The 20,317-nt window shown below is 42.9% G+C and overlaps 1 protein-coding gene across 1 annotated transcript in view; it reads right to left on the reverse strand.

Annotated features, from left to right (window-relative positions):
* ITIH5 (inter-alpha-trypsin inhibitor heavy chain 5) overlaps nucleotides 1-20,317 on the reverse strand; it is a 137,929-nt gene that overhangs the window by 48,782 nt on the left and 68,830 nt on the right. Inside the window, exons 6-7 of the mRNA XM_088468910.1 lie at nucleotides 17,024-17,193; nucleotides 7,190-7,306 (exon numbers count right to left, since the gene is read on the reverse strand). Of these exons, the coding sequence (XP_088325036.1) occupies nucleotides 7,190-7,306; nucleotides 17,024-17,193 (287 nt within the window). The remainder of the gene's footprint in view (nucleotides 1-7,189; nucleotides 7,307-17,023; nucleotides 17,194-20,317) is intronic.

Consider the following 20,317-nt stretch of genomic DNA (forward strand, 5'->3'; position numbering starts at 1 on the left):
GACACTGCACTGATTGTTGTTCGTTTTTTTTGTCCCCAAAGTTTCAGAATTTAAAATACCCTTTCCAATTTAATGAATGCGCTGCAAGTGACGTAACAGGGAGGAGGTTCCTAGATGGTTAAAGGTCCTTACCTCTACTCACTGTTACATGACAATGGTTACAAATGGCTTGGCAAAGGTTGTCTGGATTTGGGTGGAAATAGTTCCACACATGAGAAGTGGATTTTTTGGTCCTTTGCCCAGGCATGACAACAATGGGATTTTTCCCACCATGGGCAACAACTGTTGCCTGATTAACAGTTTTTTTTACACAAGCAACCTCGGCATGAACATCCTCATCATCATCAACATCCTCATCATCCTGGTGCAATTCCTCAGAAGCATCCTCGATTTCAATGTTAGCATGTTGACTTGTGCTGATCATCCCCACATTTGCAGAGGGCACACAAATGGTGGAAGGAGGATCCTCTTTAAGTACAGTATTAGAAAGGCCAGGCTCACACATGAACTCTCCTTCGGGGATCTGTGACTTTTCGGAGACAATTTTAATTTTTTTTGTACCTCTTCTACAAGCAGAATGGCTTAAATCACCACAACTAGAACCACAAGGCATAAATAAAGGCCAAGGCCTTATCCTTTCCTTGCCACTTCGTGTTGTGAATGGCATATTGCCAATTTTTTGGCTTTAGAGTTTTTTTTTTCTTTAACAGGGTAAAAGTAGATTTTTTTTACATGCCTGAATTAAGCTCTGGTGCATTGGCCTTCATAGATGACGGCCCTGCATCGTCATCATGACTGCTACCTACAGCTACAAGACTGGTATGTGGATCCTGCTCTCCTGTCATGTGACTGTCCTTCATACTCACTGCGATCTTACAGCATTGTCACCAAGCAATTATAGTGCAGCTAAGTTGCGGCTAACGCACACAATCACACACAGAAAAATAAATAAAATTTTCACACTGGGGGGAGGGAAGCACCCCTGAACGAGGCAGCAGCCCCTTGATAAATGAGACACAGACAGCACAGCACCCCTGCACACCTACGTTGCTAATAAGTGTGGCTAACACGTGCACACAAAAAACTGTTTATATTTTTTTCACACTGGGGGTGAAGAGCATTGGTAAAAGAGGCAGCAGCCCCTTGATAAATGATACAGGTAGCACAGCACCCCTGCGCACCGACATTGCTGATAAGTGTGGCTAATGCGCACACACACACAGAATATTTTTTTTCACACTGGGGGTGAAGAGCACCCCTGATGGACAGAGCACCCCCTGGACAAAACAGCAGCACAGCCAGCCCCTATGGACAACTGCAAGCCGGCTCCTATGGACAGAACAACAGCCAGCCATCCCCTATATGGACAACAGCCAGCCAGCCCCTATGGAGTGGACAGGACAACAGCCAGCCAGCCTCTATATATGGACAACAGCCAGCCCCACCCCCTATGGACATAAGCAGCCAGCCCCTGAGTGACAAAGACAACAGTAGCCAGCCCCTATGCACAGCATCAGCACATTCACAATTTCACAGCCCCCTCTCTCTTCACTCTCCACAGCCAGAATGAAAAATGGTGGCAATTGCAGGACCTTTTTATACAATCCAAAACCTGCGAGAATCCGACAGCGGGATGATGACGTTTTGCCTCGTTTTGAAATCCGAGTCAGGCGGGAAAACTCGAATCGGCTCGGATCTGACTCGGATCCCGTAAGTTCGGGTGGGTTAAGATCTCTGGAATCCGAACCCGCTCATCTCTAGTAATCAAGTGCCCTGTTTTCAGCCAAACTTGTTTCCATTTTAAGTAGTGAGGTGCAAACCAATTTAGCCAGCTGAGGCTTATGCACAGATATTGCCAGTTATATTGGCCCAATTATTTTAGAGTGCAAAGTGGAGACCAATGTACATTTCTTATATATTTAAACCCAATGTACACAGAAATTTATTTGGAGATATGTACTCCTTGGGACTGTGTATGAACTATGGAGACAATTTTTTTTTCAGAAATTTTGTTTGTCTGTTTGTTCCGGCATCACACAAAAACTAGTAACTCAATGTGACATCAGGTAGAGGAGCAATGAAAGAAAAAGCAGACGCTTGACATTCGGTGTGTGCAGTGTGCAAACTCCTCAAGCCAAAAATGACTAGATTCATAAAAATATAATTTTTTGGGGACAAATATGCCTTCAGGGACTGTTTATGAACTATGGAAAAAAATGTATCTAAATTTGCACAGGCTATAGATAGATAGATACAGTGTGTATATATATATATATATATATATATATAGTAATGGATAGGCAGCACTCTGTGTCTTATCAAATGCAAAATATTTATTTCTCCAGGAGAAATAAATATATTGCATTTGATAAGACACAGAGGACCTCATTCAGAGCCGGTCGCACAGAGCGTGTGGTCGGTCTGAATGAGGGGAGGACGTCTTGAATTTTCAAGATGTCCTCCTTTGCGGTGGTAAGGCTGTGGGTTAACACCCACAGCCTTACGACCGCCTAAGGTGATGGTCCCTAGGGTAGGGTCTCCCTTGTCGTAAGCCCCGGAGAGCTTTTGGCTCTGTCTGAGCCGGAAGCTCTCCACTGACATCACTAGTGATGTCAGTGGGGCCGCCCCCAAATGGTAGGCGTTCCCATGGGAACGCCCCCGTTTGGGCTGCCACCCCCCCGGCCTGCCTTCCAACCGGGCGAGCTGTCAATCAACATCGACAGCTCGCCCCCTTTGGATCGAGACCCGCTACGACCGGCGCTGTCGGTCGTAGCGGGTCTCACGCATGCGCACGACGGCGCCGTCATGCGCAAGCTCTGTGGGGGGCCATCGACCCGGTCCGAGCGCATCGGCGCTAACGACCGGGTCTGAATGACCCCCAGAGTACCACCCATCCATTACTACTGCACATTGGAGCATCATCCTCCTAAGAAGGCACCAGTGCACGGACTGTGAAGTATACTTCGGGAGTGCCGGGAACCTTGCTGATATCAATCAAGATCTATTTTGCAGGAAGATCCAATTATATATGAAGCACTAATCAGGCAGCTTATCTTGACTCATGAGGTTAAAGTATACATATCAATCCAGTAGATGGCACACCAAGGAAAATACTACATATCACAGAGTCGCTGCTCATGCTATTACTGTCTTTGTAAAATTAGTTCCGCTGAGCAATGACAGACATCCACAGGAGCGAAGCTGCGGGCAAACGCTAGTAATATATATAGATGTTCAGCGAAGGTAGTGCTGATGAGCATCTTCATCATATGTATTTATCCCAGTCCTCAGACACCTGCAACTGATACCAATTTGGTCTCTGTGCGGCTATTCATCTATTCACAATTATGGCCCCTATGGGAGCATGGACTTTTATACTCTCCCTACAGTACAAAGCTCCTTCCCTCATATGAATGCGGCCAGTTCTTTATGTATACACAGAACCAATTTGTGTGTTTTGTATTAGGCAGTATCGCAGAAGTCCAATTTAGCTTCAAGCCCATGGTCACTAAAGTGACAACAGCAGATCTAATAATTTGCACAATCAGTTTTTTTTTCCACTTAGATTTAATTTGGAACAATGGATATCTGGTTATAAGGCTATTGCGTAGCTTTGGTACCACCTTGTTTCCATTTTTACTTTATTGTCTGTATATGAATTAATGTTGTCCCTTGTGAGCTTACTATATCTGAGCTTAGTGCTCATTAGTGCTGCCAGCTCTTGATAATTGTCCAGTTGCCAAATTTTACACAGCCCTGCTTCTTAGTCACATATTTGCACTTACACGATACTATTAACAGTCAGGACTGCTGGGTCTTCTCTCTTGTCATTGTAAGTTGAACCTGCTATCCAGAAATATGTATTTTCTGATTTCAATGGTTTTCACCTTACTTTGAGGTCTCCTGACAATTAAACTATACTTGTAACCCTTGCCCTGGGCTTTTGATTTGCTGATCAGCTAGTAATACCCATGGTCTTTGCATGTCACAGTCATTAGGTGACGGGTGCTTCTAGAAAGCAGTTACTATCCTATGAGATTTATTCTTATAGTGTATATTTTTTTATGATTGGATTACAAAGAAAAAGCATTTCCCACTGGATTACAGTGGTACAAGAAGAAAGAAGGAATATTTTGTTAGTAAATAATGAAGTAGTGAACAAATACTTTTGGGTGAGTGCTATTTCAATTAAACTATATATATATATATATATATATATATATATATCTCATTCATTCATTCTATAGTAGTATAGCTGTGTTTTTGGCTCCCCTTACAAGTATACTAGGAGCACTGATGTGTCAAATTCTCCATGTGTATACTCTACTATCACATTGTTGCTACTGTATGTGCAGGAGTAGCTCTCATATTATAACATCATACATTTATATGCAAACATACTGTTATATTGTAATTTCCTGATTCACAGTGCTGGCAATTGCTGTTTGGTTTACTGAATATAACAATTCAAAAAACATATACGAGGGCTGAACGAAAAGTAATGACACTGCCTCTGTTTTTCTGTCCCCTAGGTAGACATGGCAACGCTATGCTGGTTATTGTGAATCTCATACATCGATGTGTCTGAACATGCGGTTGGACTGCCGTAGTCTTCATTATTTGGTCATAGCGATTGGAAGATCTTCATATGTTTCATCATGGAGGATGTTGTGATATTATGTCAGAGATGTGTGTTAAATTTTGTGCTAAATTTGGAAAAAGCGGAAATGAAACTAATGAAATGTTACGGCAAGCATACGGTGGAGAAACAATTAGCCGTGCTGCAATATTTCGGTGGTCTAAGCACTTCAAAGAGGGTAATACACAAGTGATTGATGAAGCGCATTCTGGGAGACCATTCACCGCGGTTACAGACGTTAACATTGCCAAAGCTGTGAAGATGTTGCAAAATGACAGAAGGTTAACTTTACGTGAACTTTCAGCTTCACTTGGCATCTCATTCGAATGGGTTCAGCATATTGTGACAAAGGAACTGAAAATACATCGGGTTTGTGCCAGGTGGGTACCCAGAAATCTCACAGAAGAGCAGATGAGACGATGAGTTGAATCGTGCAAGAACACCGTTTGAATATCGTAGAGGATACCTGATTTCCTGACATCGATTGTGACTTGTGATGAATCGTGGATTCGTCATTATGATCCAGAATCCAAACAACAATCCAGTGTGTGGTAACACGGGAATTCGCCCCCCAAAAATTCTGTGTGATTCCTTCAGCATGTAAAGTCATGCTGCTGCTGTTCTTTGATGTGCACAGTATGATCCTACAGCACTGTGTTCCCCGTAGACAGACAATTAATGGTGACTACTATGCAAACGTCCTGAAAACCCATTTGCAAGGAGCCATGAGAAAAAAAAGCCTGTTTTGCTTTTTCTATAACAGGACGACTTACCATCATTGATGGTATAATGAATTTTGAATTATACCAGAATATTCTAAAAGAAAATGTCAGGACATCTGTCCATGAGCTACATCTCAAGAAAACGTGGGTCATGCAGCAAGACAACGACCCAAAGCACACAAGTCATTCGACCAAATAATGGTGAAAAAAGAATACATTTAAAGTTTTAGAATGGCCAAGTCCAAGTCCTGATCTTAATCCAATCGAAATGTTGTGGAAGGACCTGAAGCGAGCAGTTCATGGGAGGAAATCCACCAACATAACAGAGTTGAAGCAGTTTTGTAGGGTAAAATTCCTCCAAGGTGATGTTCAGGACTAATCAACAATTACCAGAAATGTTTAGAAGCAGTTATTGCTGCACAAGGGGGTCATACCAGATACTGAAAGCAAAGGTTCACATACTTTTGCCACTCACATATATGTGGATCATTTTACTCAATAAAAAAATGAGCATGTCTAATTTTTTTGTCTCATTTGTTTGAGTTATCTACTTTTAGGACTTGTGTGAAAATCTGAGGTAGTTTTACACCAAATTTCAGCAAAAATATAAAAAATTCTGAAGGGTTCACAAACTTTCAAGCACCACTGTATGTACTAGTGTGATGGAGGTCCCTATTGTAATGAATATGTGCATTAAAACAGCATTGGATATGGGGATGTGACTGCATAGACCAGATTTTCCAGGCTCTTGCTCACATTCCTCTAAATGGCCATTTTAAACTGCTGAATATTGAACATTTTCTGATGCTATATTAAAGAAACAGAGGGGCATTGGGAAAAACTGCTTGCTCTTCCTGCGATACTGGTTAAGTGACTTCTCGGTAGTGTGATATTTTCACCCTACCACCCTACACTTTGTTAAATAGCAAAATCCAGCATATATAAGTGTTTTTATGTACAGATACATTAGTGAGCCATACATATACAATGCATTTCAAGTGATACTCCCAGTGGTTAATATCATGGTGGCTGCAGACTTACTTCTATCGTAAGTCTCAATACGCTAAAATTTATTGGCAGATCCTATAGGTGTTTATATAAGTGCAAGCGGTATGTGATGGAGGTCAGTCCAATTGATTTACAACTTAACCAGCCTGTGGTTTATTAACTGGGTAGAATGAGTTGCAGGATAAAACAGGATTAATGCAGTAGATACACAATGCAGTAAATTCAGCGAGGGGTTAATGCAGGTGGTGTGCGTATAGGGAAACATGCAACTGTATACGTACAAACAGCGGCAGCAGAGGATTATGCACCCACTTATATACAGGGGTATTGGCACATGGGAGTATGCAGCGTTTCTCCTGTATCAGAACAGACAGTCTCTCTGAGGAGACTCTCAGGGGCACATCCTTCCTCTATAGAGAAGCTGAAGTCTCGCGCAGTAGCTTGCTTGGGTTGGAGGTCTCGCTGTGATGCAACTTCAGTACTATGGGATCCCGGCAGCACAGAATAAGAGTCAACGCAAAGCGCTCTTCGCCAATAAAAGTAAATGCAAATAATACTGTAGGGTGATTACGGGTAGAAACGAAAGGCATACTAGCTGTTCAATCACAGAACCTATTTCCCAAATGAAAGTATGATTTATGTTGAAGACCACCAGTACATTTAAACAGCATTGATATCATTACAGGTTTACTTAAAATGGAGAGTAGAAATAATATAACTGTAGATCTTAAAATCATTGCAATCCTAAAATGTTTTACCAGTATAACAAAGTGGCCTGATCACAAGACGTACACTTGCAGATTTATGGGGTTATTCTTACCTGTTTAATTTTAGTTCCCACCATGGAAGCACTTATATCAATAACAAAAACCACATTCTTTGGAAGTGGAGGCAAGTCTGTGGGTGCAAAATAATGTACAAAGTATCCATTTAAAACCTAGGGGAAAAAATAATGTAGAGTAAATAATAAATATGCATAATAAAAACATTCATTTATGATGACTAATTTGTGTGGCTACAAATTTACACACACACACAAAAAAATATATATTGCCCTATTTTAGATACTGCAGCTGATTTTTTAAATCTGGTACAAAATTAATGTCCGATTTGTCCAGATCACTTCTGGCATAACTGGGGCCGGTTATTGCAGTACACACAGACAGAAAGTGGTACTATATCCAACTGCCCTTACTAACATGCCCAATAATGATCTGACAGATTTAGCTCAAATTACGAATTGCTTGCTTACTTCAGACAACAAAGAAGAATAATCTCCTTAAGGTGCTACGATTTACAACAATAAAAAGCAGCTGTATGTAAAGAGTTTCCAGCCCTATGAAAACAAAAAAATAATATAGAACAGCGTTAAGCATGATAAAATAAAATGTGTGGTTATTTAAAACGTATGATGCAAATGACTGAATTCAACACACCAGAGAATTGGCTTAATATACACTAACACATACTGTATATACAGTAACACATACACATACAGTATATACACACAAACACATACATATATATATTAGGGGTGTGCACCGGCCACTTTTCGTGTTTTGGTTTTGGATCTGGATCTTTCTTCGTGTTTTGGATCTGGATTGGTTTTGCCAAAACCACCCTTCCGTGTTTTGGGTTCTGGGTTTTGTGTTTTGGATCTGTATTTTTTTGAAAAAAAGCATAAAAACCACTAAAATCACAGAATTTGTAGGTTTTTCTGCTCCTATGCTATTATTAACCTCAATAACCTTAATTTCCACTCATTTCCAGTCTATTCTGAACACCTCACACCTCACAATAGTGTTTTTATGTCCAAAAGGTTGCACCGAGGTAGCTGGATGACTATGCTAAGCGACACGAGTGGGCGGCACAAACACGTGACCCATCTAGGCGTGATACTGCAGTGGCAGACAGGATGGCAGTTTGAAAAACTAGGCCCCAAACTGTACATAATGCAAAGAAAAAAAAGAGGTGCAAGATGGAATTGTCCTTGGGCCCTCCCACCCACCCTTATGTTGTATAAACAGGACATGCACACTTTAACAAACCAATCATTTCAGCGCCTGGGTCTGCCACACAACTGTGGCTGAAATGATTGGTTCGTTTGGGCCCCCACAAAACAAGCTGGCAATTAATCTGTCCCTGCACAAACTGGCTCTACGGAGGCAAGATGTCATCCTCATCCTCCTCATCCACCGATTCCTCACCCCCTTCAGTGTTGTGTACATCCTCATCCTCACAGAGTATTAACTCGTCCCCACTGGAATCCACCACCACAGGTCCCTCTGTACGTTCTGGAGGCTGGTCTCCCTGGAACAGCTGATAATTCATTTTGATGAACATCATCTTCTCCACATTCTGTGGAAGCAACCTCCTACGCCTTTCGCTGACAAGGTTCCCGGCTGCACTAAACACTCTTTCGGAGTACACACTGGAGGGGGGCAACTCAGGTAAAATAGAGCCAGTTTGTACAGGGGCTCCAAATTGCCTCTTTTTCCTGCTAGTACAGGTATGGACTGTCTGACATGCCTACTTGGATGCTATCACCGATGTAATCCTCCACCATTCTGTCAATGGTGACAGTATCATATGCAGTGACAGTAGACATGTCAGAAATTGTTGCCAGGTCCTTCAGTCCGGACCAGATGTCCAAACTTGGTCCTGCCTGCCCTGCATCACCGCCAGCGGGTTGCTTAGGATAGCTAAGTTTTTTCCTGGCAGCCCCAGTTGCGGGAGAAAATGAAGAAGGAGCTGTTGACGTGTCACGTTCCGCTTCAGCTGACAGTGTGTTCACCAGCAGGTCTTTGCACCTCTGCAGGCTTGTGTCGGCCGGAAAGAGAGACACCACATAGGCTTTAAACCTAGGATCAAGCACGGTGGCCAAAATGTAGTGGTCTGATTTCAACAGATTGACCACCCTGGAATCCTGGCAAAGCGAATGAAGGGCTTCATCCACAAGTCCCACATGCCGAGCAGAATCGCTCCATCTTAGCTCCTCCAGCTGCTTCTGCAAAAGCCTGATGAGGGGAATGACCTGACTCAAGCTGGCAGTGTCTGAACTGACTTCACGTGTGGCAAGTTCGAAGGGCTGGAGAACCTTGCACAACACGGAAATCATTCTCCACTGCGCTTGAGTCAGGTGCATACCCCCTCCTTTGCCTATGTCATAGGTGGATGTATAGGCTTGTATGGCCTTTTGCTGCTCCTCCATCCTCTGAAGCATATAGAGGGTTGAGTTCCACCGCGTCACAACCTCTTGCTTCAGGTGATGGCGGGGCAGGTTCAAGAGTGTTTGCTGGCGCTCCAGTCTTCGGCACGCAGCCGCTGAATGGCGAAAGTGGCCTGAAATTTTTCGGGCCACCCAAAGCGTCTCCTGCACGCCCCTGTCGCTTTTCAGAAAATTCTGCACCACCAAGTTTATTGTGTGAGCAAAACATGGGACGTGCTGGAATTTGCCCAGATGTAATGCCCGCACAATATTGGTAGCGTTGTCAGATATCACAAATCCCCAGGAGAGTCTAAGTGGGGTAAGCCACTGGGCGATGATTTCCCTCAGTTTCTCTAAGAGGTTGTCGGCGGTGTGCCTCTTACTGAAACCGGTGATACACAGCGTAGCCTGCCTTGGAACAAGCTGGCGTTTCTGAGATGCTGCTACTGGTGACGCTGCTGCTGTTGCTGCGTAAGGTGATACATCTACCCTGTGGGCTGTCACAGTCATATAGTCCTTAGTCTGCCCTGTTCCACATGTCCGTGGTTAAGTGGACATTGGGTACAACGGCATTTTTCAGGACACTGAGGACACTTTTTCTGACGTTTCTGTACAGTCTCGGTATCGCCTGCCTAGTGAAGTGGAATCTAGACGGGATTTGGAACCAGGGACACACTACCTCCATCAATTGTCTAAATCCCACTGCACTAATGGCGGATACCGGACGCACGTCTAACACCAACATAGCAGTCAAGGCCTCAGTTATACGTTTTGCTTCAGGATGACTGCTGTCGTACTTCATCCTCCTCGCTAAGGACTGTTGGAGGGTCAATTGTTTAGTAAAAGTAGTGGTGTTCCTACTTCCTCTCTGGGATGATGAACGACTCCCAGCAGCAGCAACAGCAGCAGCAGCAGGAGGCGTTGCAATGCAGGATCCTCCGGAGGAATCCCGGATAGGAGAGTCAGTCATGCCAGTGACATGGCCTGCAGGACTACTTCCGATCCTGACTAAGGAGGAAATTGACGAGGAGGGAGTTGACGGTGTGGTTTGCAGGCGCTTGGATACAACAGGACAACGGGATTTAGGTGTCCCTGGACTGCTTACGGTCTTAGCCAAAGTTTCTGAACTTGACAGTAACTTATTATGAACACGCTGCAGGTGCCGTATAAGGGAGGATGTTCCTAGGTGGTTAACGTCCCTACCCCTACTTATTCCACCTTTACATATGGTACATATGGCAAGACAGTTGTTGTCTGGATTTGGATAGAAATATTGCCAGACCAAAGAGGTGGAATGTTTGGTCTTCTGCCCAGGCATGATCGTGATGGGCTTTTTCATCCCACGGACAACAACTGTCTCCCCCGGAGCCTGATTTAAACAAACCACATCACCATCAGAATCCTCCTCGCCAACTTCCTCCTCAGCGCCAGCTACACCAGTATCCTCATCCTGTTGTACTTCAACAGTGACATCTTCAATTTGCATATCAGCAAGTGGACTGTGGGTGCTCCTTTCAGCACTTGCAGGGGGCGTGCAAATGGTGGAAAGAGCCACCTCTTCCCGTCCAGTGCTGGGAAGGTCAGGCATCGCAACCACCACCACACTTGGACTCTCCTTGGGGATTTGTGATATCTTCTTAGAAAGCACAGTTCTTCGCTGTGCTTTTGCCAGCTTAACTCTTTTGATTTTTTTAGTGGGAGGAGGGCTTCCATCGTCATGTGAAGCTGAACCACTGTCATGAACATACTAGGGATCAACCTTAGCCGTTCCTTGTCACTCCGTGTTGTATATGGCATATTTGCAAGTTTACGTTTCTCTTCAGATGATTTAAATGTTTTTTTCAAGGTCATTTTCCTGAACTTTGTCATTTGGGATTGTATGTGCCCTCTACTTTGACATTGGGCATCGGCCTTGGCAGACGACGTTGATGACATGTTATCGTCTATGTTATGACTAGTGGCAGCAGCTTCAGCACTAGGAGGAAGTGGTTCTTGATCTTTCTCTATTTTATTTTTATCGGAGAAAGTTTGGTCCTCCATTTATGTTATATCGATTTGATATATACGTGCGGCTAAACACAGAAAATATTTTTTTATTTTTGCTGGAGAGTAGTGCACTTTGTGGGTTACACCACCCTTTAAGAAATGAGCCAGCCAGCTCTTTACTTATGGGACACAGGCGCACGCTTGGCGCTGCTCCTTTGTTAATAAACGTGCGGCTACTGCGCACACAATTCACAAACACAGAAAATATATATTTTTTTGGTTTGGAGTGTACTTTAGGGGTTACAGCACCCTTTAACGGTCAAGCCAGCCGGCCCTTTACTTATGACACAGGCGCACGCTTGGCACTACTTTGTTGATGCACGTGCGGCTACTGCGCACACAATTCACAAACACAGAAAATATTTTTTTTTTTGGTTTGGAGTGTACTTTGGGGGTTACAGCACCCTTTAACGGTCAAGCCAGCTGGCCCTTTATTTATGACACAGGTGCACGCTTGGCACTACTTTGTTGATGCACGTGCGGGTACTGCGCACACAATTCACAAACAGAAAATATTTTTTTTTTTGGTTTGGACTGGAGTGTACTTTGGGGGTTACAGCACCCTTTAACGGTCAAGCCAGCCGGCCCTTTACTTATGACACAGGCGCACGCTTGGCACTACTTTGTTGATGCACGTGCGGCTACTGCGCACACAATTCACAAACACAGAAAAAATATTTTGTTATTTGGTTTGGAGTGTACTTTCGGGGGTTACAGCACCCTTTAACGGTCAAGCCAGCCGGCCCTTTACTTATGACACAGGTGCATGCTTGGCACTACTTTGTTGATGCACGTGCGGCTACTGCACACACAATTCACAAACACAGAAAAAATATTTTGTTATTTGGTTTGGAGTGAACTTTGGGGGTTACAGCACCCTTTAACGGTCAAGCCAGTCGGCCCTTTACTTATGACACAGGCGCACGCTTGGCACTACTTTGTTGATGCACGTGCGGCTACTGCGCACACAATTCACAAACACAGAAAATATTTTTTTTTTTGGTTTGGAGTGTACTTTGGGGGTTACAGCACCCTTTAACGGTCAAGCCAGCTGGCCCTTTATTTATGACACAGGCGCACGCTTGGCACTACTTTGTTGATGCACGTGCGGGTACTGCGCACACAATTCACAAACACAGAAAATATATATTTTTTTGGTTTGGACTGGAGTGTACTTTGGGGGTTACAGCACCCTTTAACGGTCAAGCCAGCCGGCCCTTTACTTATGACACAGGCGCACGCTTGGCACTACTTTGTTGATGCACGTGTGGCTACTGCGCACACAATTCACAAACACAGAAAAAATATTATTTTTTTAGCACTTGGGGGGAGCACCCCTGATGGACAGAGCACCCCCTGGACAACACTACAGCACCCCTTTAGGACTGGGACACTGCACAGGACTTTGGAGTGGACACAGCCCCTATGGAGAACTGACTGCACAACACAGTCCAGCCAGCCCCTATGGACTTTGAAGTAGTGGACACAGCCCCTATTAACAACAGCAGCACAGCACAACACAGCCAGCCCCTATGGACTTTGAAGTAGTGGACACAGCCCCTATGGACAACAGCAGCACAGCACAGCACAACACTACTCTGCACTACACTACACTACACTACACAGCCCAGCCAGCCCTAACTCCCACCCTCCCTCTTCACTGTCCACAGCCTGAGTGAGAAAATGGCGCCGACGCAGGTAACTTATATAGGATCCAAAACCCGCGAGACCCGGAAGGCGGGATGATGACGTTTTGCCTCGATTTCAGATCCGAGTCAGGCGGGAAAAGTCGAGCCTGACTCGGATCTGCCTCGGATCGGGGGGGTTCGGATTTCAGAAATCCGAACCCGCTCACCCCTAATATATATATATATATATATATATACACAATAAAACAGGACACATGCACTTACATTTTTATGCAACAGCTGCAGGTTGCAGGCGGGCACCTCACATCATTAGGCCCCGCCCCCTCACACAGTAATGTCGTGATACCCGGGTACTATGGGGCGGAGTTTGTCATATTGGCTCCGCTCCCACTTTGGCCGCTGTAGTGGGGTATTTGTCTCTCGAGGGGTTTCTAAGTACTCAGAACCTCCCTGTGTGTGCTAGTGATGGGGGCCTCTCTGTGTGTGGGGGCCCCCGGGATGACCGCCCCTGTCGCCCTCCCTTAATCTGGCCCTGGGTGTGACACAGATGGGGTAGATAGGGAAGAAAAAGCATGTAGTAATGGGTTAGGATGAGAGCAGATAGGCCTTGATGAAGAAGTCGTTCTTGAGAGCACGTTTGAAGACTTGTAGAGAGGTGGATAGTCTGATAGGGAGAGGGAGAGAGTTCCAAAGGTAGGGAGCAGCACAAGCAAAATCTTGGAGGCAGGATTGGGAGGAAGTAATCAGTTGGCAGGAGAGATGGCATGCATTTTTTCAGTGGGAGTGTGAAGGGAGATGAGGTCAGAGATATAAATGGGAGAGGATTGGGTGATGGGTTTGTAGGTGAGTGTAAGAACCTTGAATTGCGTGAAGGATTTGCAGGAATAGAGGGTGGTCCACAGTGTCAAAAGCAGCAGAGAGGTCAAGGAGAATGAGCAGAGAGCTGTGGGCCTTGGATTTGGCAGCATGGAGGTCACTGCTGACTTTCGTGAGGGCAGTTTCAGTGGAGTGGAGAGAATGGAAGCCAGACTGAAATGAGTCAAGGAGGGAGTGGGAGGAAAGAAAGGTGGTAAGGCGGTTGTAAACAAAACGCTCAAGGAGTTTGGAAGCAAAAGGGAGGAGTGAGATGGGTTGATAGTTGGAGAGAGTGTTAGGATCAAGGGTAAGTTTTTTAAGAATGGGGAGACAAGTGCATGCTTGAATGCAGAATGGACTGTGCCAGATGAGAGGGAGAAGATAGGAACAGGCAGAAGAAGAGAGGTAGTGGAGGAGGCGGGAAGGGAGAGGGTTAAGGGGGGAGGTGGAAGGGGGAGAGGTGGAAGGGGGGGGAAGGCCGAATGTGGCCCATGACTTCCTCTTCAGATACAGGGGAGAAGGATGTCAGAGTAGGTAAGATGGGTGGAGAGGGGTGGTCTGTGAAAGGAGGGGGTGGAGTGCTGAGGGTCTAGTGGGATATGATGTCCTGATGTATGGAGTCAATTTTAAATGTAAAGTAGTTTGCAAAGTCAAGGGCAGAGAGCGAGGTGGGGAGGCATGGAGGGGAAGGGCAAAGAGTGAGGAGGGGAGGCGTGGAGGGGAAGGGCAGAGAGTGAGGAGGGGAGGCGTGGAGGGAAAGGGCAGAGGAGGGAGTTGAAAGTGGCAAAGAGACGCCGGGGGTTTGAGGACTGGGAGGAGATGAGGTTCTTCAAATATGATTGATTGGAGAGGGACAGGGCAGCACTGTAGAATGAGAGCATGAATTTGAAATGGAGGAAGTCTGGCTTAAAGCGTGATTTCCTCCACTGTCACTCGGTGATTTGTGAACACTTTTGCAGATATCAAATATAACTTACATTCTAAGGGGGGTATTCAATTAGGCTGCGAAAAATGATGTCATCGGCGATGACATCATTTTTGCATGTTTCAATTATCCCCGTATTCAATTTCAAAGACTTTTCGCAGGTTTCAAAAAGTCTTTGAAAAAAAATGGGGATAAGTTTTCACCATGTTTTACATGGCGAAAAAAAGAGCAGAATTGGGGTTTAGGGGTGCAGGCTTAAAAAAAAATAGCCTGCACCCCTGGGAATGTCATTTAAAAATAAACTGTGTCAAAAAAAGTAAAAAAAAAAATAGGGACATTTTATTTATTAAAAATTTGGGGTGAAAAAAAAAAAAGTGAAAACAGTGTTTAAAAATAGAGAAATAGGTTCAGGGGTATTCTGCAAATATTCGGCAGGTGTTTTCTAGAATAGGCTATTTGCGGCAGGTGCATTTTTGCAGAATTTTAAATAAATTACTTTAGGGACTTAAAAATATGCTAGTACCCATTTTCATGTACCCCAAATTTGATGGGACCACTTAAAAAAACTAAAAAAAAAAAACCTAAGTGCTCTTCTGCATCACTTCTTCAATGTCGGGAAAAAACACCTGCCGCGGCTATTTAAAACCTCGACTTTCTTTTGCAGACAAAATCAGGGGTACCCATAGTTATACCCCATGTCTGGACATCTTTAGGGGGGTCCTTCAATTAATTCCTGAAAATTCACGTTTTTTTCGTAGCTCCCAATTCGCCGGGTCCCAATTTCGCTGATTTTAAATTGAATATGGGGATAAAGCGGGCACACGCCCGAAACTTTATTCCAGCAAAATCTCTGATGTGGAGCGAAAAGTTTAGCACAGACTTTTCGCTCCCATATTGAATATGGCTCTAAGTGTAATAAAATGATTCCACAAATATTCAAATATTAAAGACCTCCTAGTTAGGAAGGATTTGGTATCCCAAATACACAAGAGTGAGAGGGGTGAATGTAATAGGCTGTGACTTTGAGACATCGGAGACTCCCATGCGAGTCTGCCCGATGTTTTAAAGTAGCAGTCTTTTAATAAGCAAACCCAGGTTGATTTAGCCTATTAAAAGACTGCTACTTTATAACATCGTGCAGGCTCGCACGGGATTCGCCAATGTCTCAAAGGCGCAGCCTATTACATTAACCCCATCATGTAGACATTCAGAATATCAGCAATGCCGACATGTACAGAATGTCAACATACATAATATCGACATTGTGAATGTCAACAGCCAGAATGTTGACACATGATTTTAGGGTTGGGATCAGGCTGCAATTAGAGTTAGGGATAGGCTTAGAGAGAGATTTAATGCTAAATCCAATTGTCAACATACCGACTGTCGACATTCACAATGAAGACATTCTGGCAATGCCGACATCATGTCAATGTCAACATTCTGAACATGTCGAAATAAAAACATGTCGGCATAATATACCACTCCCCTGCATACAATAGTCATTTAATATTATAACTAGTAAACCGACACCCAGTCTATGGATCTCTACCATAGCCGGGTGTTCAACCAACATGAGATTTGGCCATGCACGTACCAGTGATAGTATATGAGCAGCTTTAGATAATGCCAGTTCTATTTTATCATCTTTTATCATCTATTTTATCATATTTTATCATCTCCCCAAATCTTAGCCATTTGTATTTTAAAACTGCAATAATTATTATTATTATGTTGTCTCCTATGAAAACAGATGTCATAGACATCATGCAGGAAATTAATTACATATCACATAAAGAAAATTGATTAGTACGCTGGCATAATAACATCGGTGATATATATTCTTTTACTTAACCAACAGTAAGTTAATTTGTTTATCGGGATAGGCTGATTATAAAGCACACCACATTTGTCTTCCTTGTACTGTTAAATAAATTGCCTCTATAGAAGTTTGTTTTATTTTGGTAGTACCTGGATGTCTCCCACACTGAGCTCTCTCCTTACATCATAGCGAATAACAAAATCTCCCAGAATACCATTTTGAGTGATCTTTGCTTGCTGGAACACATTGGGTTTAAACTGTATTCTTGCAAAGTGTTCCGTCTGGTTAATTACTGTTGAAGGTGGAGGGGAGATTGCATCTGTTGGAGAAAGATAAATACCGTGTGTTACCAAGTTATGATTCAGTTCAGGTGTGGCTGCAAATTTTAACACATAAATTGTTTTTCTTTCTCATCTCTGAAATAGAAAACAGGAATATAAGGATAACAATACTCGGCTATCACAATTCTTCCAGAAATTCATTCCCCAGCTCCTTATAATAATGGATAAATAGCTACAGGAGAGGTTTTCCTTATTGTTAATGAATGGCTCAGCTTGACATTCAGAGTTTGCACCAGTGAATACAGTACATATGTAGAGAAATTGAGATAATATATTATATAACTGTATTAAACATACATTATCACATTTATTTTTAATGTTTTCTTAGGTTTTTTATATATATTGTGTAATATATATAACCAAGGTTGCAAAATATATTTTTATTATTTTAATATTCTGGATTCACTGTATACAGGTCCACTAAAATAGCTGCGCAGGGCATTATGTTGTGTACTATATAATGAAGGCAGTGGTCAGCGCAAGATATCCTAATAGGAATAGATGCCCAATAGGTTATTCTGCAACTAAATAATCAGTTCCTGTCACACAAGAATTTCAGCTGTGAAACACCACATGCCGCATATTTACATCTGAAGTCCTCTAATGTTTCCCATTTATAGTGTGTGTTACTGACCTCGCTCCTATATAGCTCCTTTTTCTTTATCGGGCAACGCATTGAGGCTTGTGATTGGTCTTCCCAGGGAAAAAACCCTGGTGATTCCGGCTAGTGGGGAGGAACTCTGGGGCATATTTAATAACGAGTGATATTCTTGTTATCACTCAACACTCATCTTAAATGGTGCTCCAACCAATCAGCTCATGTCATTTTTCATACACATAACAATTAGGAGCTGATTGGTTGGAGTAACGAGTGATAACAAGAATATCACTCGTTAATAAATATGCCCCTATATACTGACGTCATAATGCAACTCAAAGTGTTTTCAATGCAATATGAATAAGTGCAGTATAATGTAGGTCAGCGGAACATTGCTTGTTGTGCACAGCATTTTGTACATTGGCTATAACATTCCTTTAAATGGACAACTTGTTGGTTTACTGGAGATAATTGTAAGTCTATTTTAAGAAATACCTGAACAAAAAACAAGATTGGGCTTTACATGTGACACCTGGACATATCTGCGTTTCCTGACTCCAGTTCCTTTCCGCTGTTTAGACTGATAGTGCAGCCAAACAACTAGCCATTGTAATAAGTTTACACTACTGTGTCTTTTAAGGTGTAACGTTACTTCCTCATGATAAGTACAGAGGAAACATATTAGTTCATTTACAAACCAAAATATATGCAGTGATGAATGGCTGTTATTGGGCCTGCATGAAAGCTACTATTTGCTCCAGAGCTCTGGAAAACCTACAATGCTATTATTGTTGTGCCATAAGACATTGTCTTTTATATTCTGCCAGATATAATGATACAAACAAGGCACAATAATAAAACGTACATTGTTAAGACGAGAACATATTTGATTACTCGTTTCATTTTGTATTTACTTATTATGACTTTGATGTCAGCTGAAAACACAAAGATCTGGAGACGCACATATTTTCCTAACAGATAGGAGACTTTGCTATTATACAGTCATACTGAACTCTCATCTGATACAAAGGAAAAAATAGAAGCCAAAATATCCTGTCCGCCGAGGGTCATGTTCCTTTTCTTTAGAACAAAGTAGACAATTGCCCTTAATTTAATGGGCTACATCTAGATTTTAAAAAATGTTCGCCCCTGAAAGTGTACCTATTTTACAGTATTTGCCAACATCGATGGATCTAATATTCTTTGAGCTTTATGAGTATATTTTATTTAGGAAGAGTATTCAAAAATTTGAAGCTAAATTACAACAGGTCAAGACAGGTCTTGTAGTGCACCAACGATCAAGACAGTACTACGTGTGATGGGCTTATAGAAAACTGCACAAGTCCCTTAAAGTAATTTTAAAATATTGACAACTATGTTAGAAATGTCTTTGTTAGGGTGACAGGCGCATTGAGTAGAATCAAGGAAATTGTGTACAGACTAGCAGTTCACAGTTCTGCAAAGTTCCAGTGATCATACAAGCTTCCAGTTACATTTACTCACTATTCCACAATGTATCTGTAAGCTCCTATATTTCAGAACCCATAGTCTATGAATAGAGCAAATCATTTTGCTGTGTGGCACAGTTGGGGTTTCAAACAAGCAAAATGTAATTGGTAAATGACTTTGCAGAGCAGTTGATCATTTCACTCATCTCTTGCTGACAGGTGTATGTTCCAGCAGACCTAATCATTTAAAGCCGATGGCAGTGAAAATCTATCTATCTATCTATATGTCTATTTAGCATCACAAATCTCTTACAGGCATACATTACTTTATAGGTAGCATGCCATCACTGCAATTTTAGTTACCTCCCTATTTTATACAAACCCAGGCCTCTCTAAGGAAATTCCCTTTATTTATATTGAATTCAACTCTAGACACAGGTAATATATAAACTAGGGATGTTCGCAGGACCATTTTTGCCGGATTTGGATTTGGTTCTAATTCGTCGTCCGGCTTTGGATTTGGATTTGCCAAACTGCGGTGACTGGATTTGGATTTGGATTTTTTGCCAAAATTGGCAAAAAAATCTAAAATGACATAAATTGGGCTTTTTTTTGTTCCTAGAGTGTTATTTACCTCAATAACATTAATTTCCAGTCATTTACAGTCAATTTAGACCACCTCACAGCTTAAATTATTGTTTTCACCATTATTGGCTAAGGGTTGCAGTGAGCTGACTGGTTACCAAGCGTCAGAGCAGCGGCGCAGTGGCACTGACACCACAGTTTAAAGCACATCTATGAAACTATGCCACACAGCAGTGGCAGAAATGAAAGGTAGTGCTAGATGGAATTGTCCTTGGGCCCTCCCACCCACCCTTTATGTTGGATCTTAAAAAGGACATGCACACTTTAACAAACGAAGCATTTCAGCGACAGGTACTGCCACTATGTGGCTGAAGTGCTTGGTTTGTTTGGGCCCCCACAAAAAAATCTTCCAATCTACTAAAGGCAACAGGTCTACAGTGGCATGATGTCACCATCATTGCCATTCTCACC

Source organism: Taudactylus pleione, unplaced genomic scaffold (genome assembly GCF_031769625.1).
Source record: "Taudactylus pleione unplaced genomic scaffold, aTauple2 ptg000086l, whole genome shotgun sequence".
Lineage (NCBI taxonomy): Eukaryota > Metazoa > Chordata > Amphibia > Anura > Myobatrachidae > Taudactylus > Taudactylus pleione.